General features: G+C 44.4%; 1 protein-coding gene across 1 annotated transcript; it reads right to left on the minus strand.

Moving 5' to 3' along the window:
- Nucleotides 1-244: 244 nt before the first annotated feature.
- On the minus strand, nucleotides 245-2,160 carry LOC147504954 (uncharacterized). The gene is made up of 3 exons (XM_086605416.1): nucleotides 1,872-2,160; nucleotides 1,470-1,802; nucleotides 245-408 (listed from the first exon to the last, which is right to left on the minus strand). Exons 1-3 carry the CDS (start codon nucleotides 2,158-2,160, stop codon nucleotides 245-247), a joined length of 786 nt encoding a protein of 261 aa, XP_086461542.1.
- Nucleotides 2,161-2,840: the final 680 nt, after the last annotated feature.

A 2,840-nucleotide genomic window follows, 5' to 3' on the forward strand; every position in this document is an offset into this window, starting at 1 on the left:
TTTATTGATAAAATTTCCTTAACAAGAAAGTATTCTAAGGATGTGGTAGTGGCTATCCATCTTAGGTTTTGATCCAATATGCTCCATTGCCAATGACTCGTTCCACTATATAAGGGCCTTCCCATGTTGGTGCCAGTTTTGAGTCATCCTTTGTCTTTTTCAAGACTAGTTCGCCTGGTTGGAAACTGCGAGGGTTAACTCGCTTGTTGTATGTCTTCCTCAGAGTTTGGTGGTAGGATGCCACTCAAATAGCTGCTAGGACACGTCGTTCTTCAAGTAAGTCGACCTCTCGAGCAAGAATGGAGTCGTTCTGACCAGATTCGATGATCTCCGATCGAATCGTTATAATTGTCAGCTCAGTAGGGATGACGGCGTCAGTACCGTAGCATAGTGAGAATGGTGATTCACCTGTGCTAGAACAAGTTGTCGTTCTATGAGCCCATAGGATGTTTTCTAGCTGCATTGGGCACTGGCTTTTGTTCTTTTCGATCTTCTTTTTTAAGTTTTCCAAAATTGCTTTGTTACTAGCTTCTGGTTGACCATTGCTCTGAGCGTACTAGGGAGTGAAGAATGCGTGAACGATCTTCCACTTGGCCAATAATTATTTGACAGTTTTTCCCTTGAACTGATAGCCATTGTCCATCACCAATGTGTGGGGGAGGCCAAATCTGGTAATGATGTTGGTCCAAATGAAGTTTCTAACATTAGCCTCTTTGACATGTGCCAAGGGAATCGCTTCCACCCATTTGGTGAAGTAGTTTGTTGCAGCTAGAACGAACCGAAAGCCTCTGCTTTTCTATGGAATGAATGGACCCATGATGTCCAATCCCCACATGTGAAATGGCCAAGGCTGGCAATGTTGATCAGTTCACGAGTTGGCTGAATGATGTTGTAGCCAAATGTTTGGCACTTAATGCATTTGAGTACATATTTTTTGGCATCAATCTGCATTCGTGGCCAGAAATATCCTTGTGAGATCGCTTTGTGAGCCAGATAGCGACCTCCTACGTGGTTTCCGCATTCTCCCCCGTGGATTTCTGGGAAAATTGTCTAACCCTGTTCTGGGCTTATGCACCTCAGATGGGGTCCTCTTGCAGATTTTCTGAAAAGTTTTTCGTTTACTAGGCAATAGCGACTTGACTGATATTGAACTTGTCTAGCCTTTGTGTGATCTGCTGTTGCTTTGCCGAGCTAGATATAATCTATGATAGGTTGCATCCATGTTGAACTCATCTGAGTGTCAGAGAGTGGGCATAGGTCGGTAACTTCTAGGACGTGCTCATTTTGGTAAGCAGGTCAGTCGACTACTTCGATGAGTAGATTCCTAGGGTCACAGTTCAGTGTTTGGGTCGCGAGGTATGCCAAGCTGTCAGCGTGGCGATCCTCTTCTCGTAGGAAATGTTGTATGGTGACTTTTTTGAAAGATGGTAGTAATTGATATACAACTTGAAGGTACTTACAAAGGTTACCTTCATTGGTGGTATACTCATGGGCGACCTGGCGAACGACTAGTTGTGAATCGCTAAAGACCTTGAGCTCCTGAACATCGAGCTCTAACGCCATACGGAGTCCCATGATCAGGGCTTCGTATTCCACTTCATTGTTGGAAGTCGCAAAATCGATGCGAACTGACTTTTCCACCATAGAGCCATCTGGTGATACTAGGACTAGGACTACTCCAACTCCACTGCCCCCTGGATTGCTAGCTCCATCCACAAATAGTGACCATACCGATGGGTTTAGTTGTTTAAAGGTCGGGGTGATGTCTTTTGGTTCCCAGTTCAAGTCGTCAACTGGGAAATCTGCTAAGAAATCAGCAACAACCTAACCCTTCTGAAAGGTTCTTAGGGTGAACTCAATGTGGTGTTCACCGAGTTCTTCTGGCCATACTACCATGCGAGTTGTCTTGTTGGCTTTGAGAAGGATCTTCTTAAGTAGCAGGTCGGTAAGCACTTTGATTGGATGTGCTTGAATGTAGGGCCTGAATTTTCTTGCTGAATAAAGTAGTGCCAGTACTGCTTTTTCAATGTGTGAATAGTTCTTCTCAGCTGGCAACAATGTCTTGCTTATGAAATAGATCGGTTTCTCTGCATTCTGATCCTCTTTGAAGAGAACTGAACTGATAGCGAAATCAGACACAACTAAGTATAGCCCCAGCATTTCGCCATCAATCGGTTTTACCAGCACAGGTGGTGTTGTCAAATAGTCCTTGAGAGTAGAGAACGCTTGGTGGCATTGGTCATTCCATGAGAATTGTTCACCTTTCCTGAGGATTTGTAGGAAAGGTCGGCACTTGTCTGATGCTCTCGATATGAATCAATTTAGAGCGGCCACCATTCCTGACAGTTTTTGTATTTGTTGCTTTGTTTTTGGGTTGAGCATGTCCAAGAATGCTCGAATCTGGTCAGGGTTTTCTTCAATCCCACCCTGTGAGACCTGATACCTCAAAAATTTCCTGGAGGATGCTCCAAAGAGGCATTTCTCAGGGTTAAGTTTCATCTGAGTTTGCCGAAGTCTAGAGAACGCTTGCGTGAGATGATCTAAGTGATCTCCAGCTTTCTTGCTTTTGATAACCATGTCATCAAAGATGAAGTCGTCTGTGAGCTTGGTTTTGGCGATCTCTCCCTTGTTTTTGAGTGAAGCCCTAGCGGGCTTACTGACTGAGAGGATCTTATTGCAGTTGTGAGCATCGAGCTGGTTGCTTCGAAGCTCCATCATACCTCTGGGGCTAGGGAAACGCAACACTTGATAAAGTGTTAATAGAACTGCTTGCATCTTGTGGATCCAACGGCGTCCTAGTATAACAGTATATGACGAGTTGACATCAAGAACGTTGAAAT

Source organism: Coptis chinensis, chromosome 4, assembly GCF_015680905.1.
Source record: "Coptis chinensis isolate HL-2020 chromosome 4, ASM1568090v1, whole genome shotgun sequence".
NCBI classification, from domain to species: Eukaryota; Viridiplantae; Streptophyta; class Magnoliopsida; order Ranunculales; family Ranunculaceae; genus Coptis; species Coptis chinensis.

Bases quoted from the DNA above. Each gene is read 5' to 3' on its own strand.
- LOC147504954 (XM_086605416.1), bottom strand. From the start codon at position 2,160: ATGCTGGGGCTATACTTAGTTGTGTCTGATTTCGCTATCAGTTCAGTT. The intron at 1,803-1,871 runs GTGAACACCACA...ATTTCTTAGCAG, and splicing joins AGTATGGCCAGAAGAACTCG to ATTTCCCAGTTGACGACTTG. The intron at 409-1,469 runs GTAACCTTTGTA...GTTCTAGCACAG, and splicing joins TGAGTATACCACCAATGAAG to GTGAATCACCATTCTCACTA.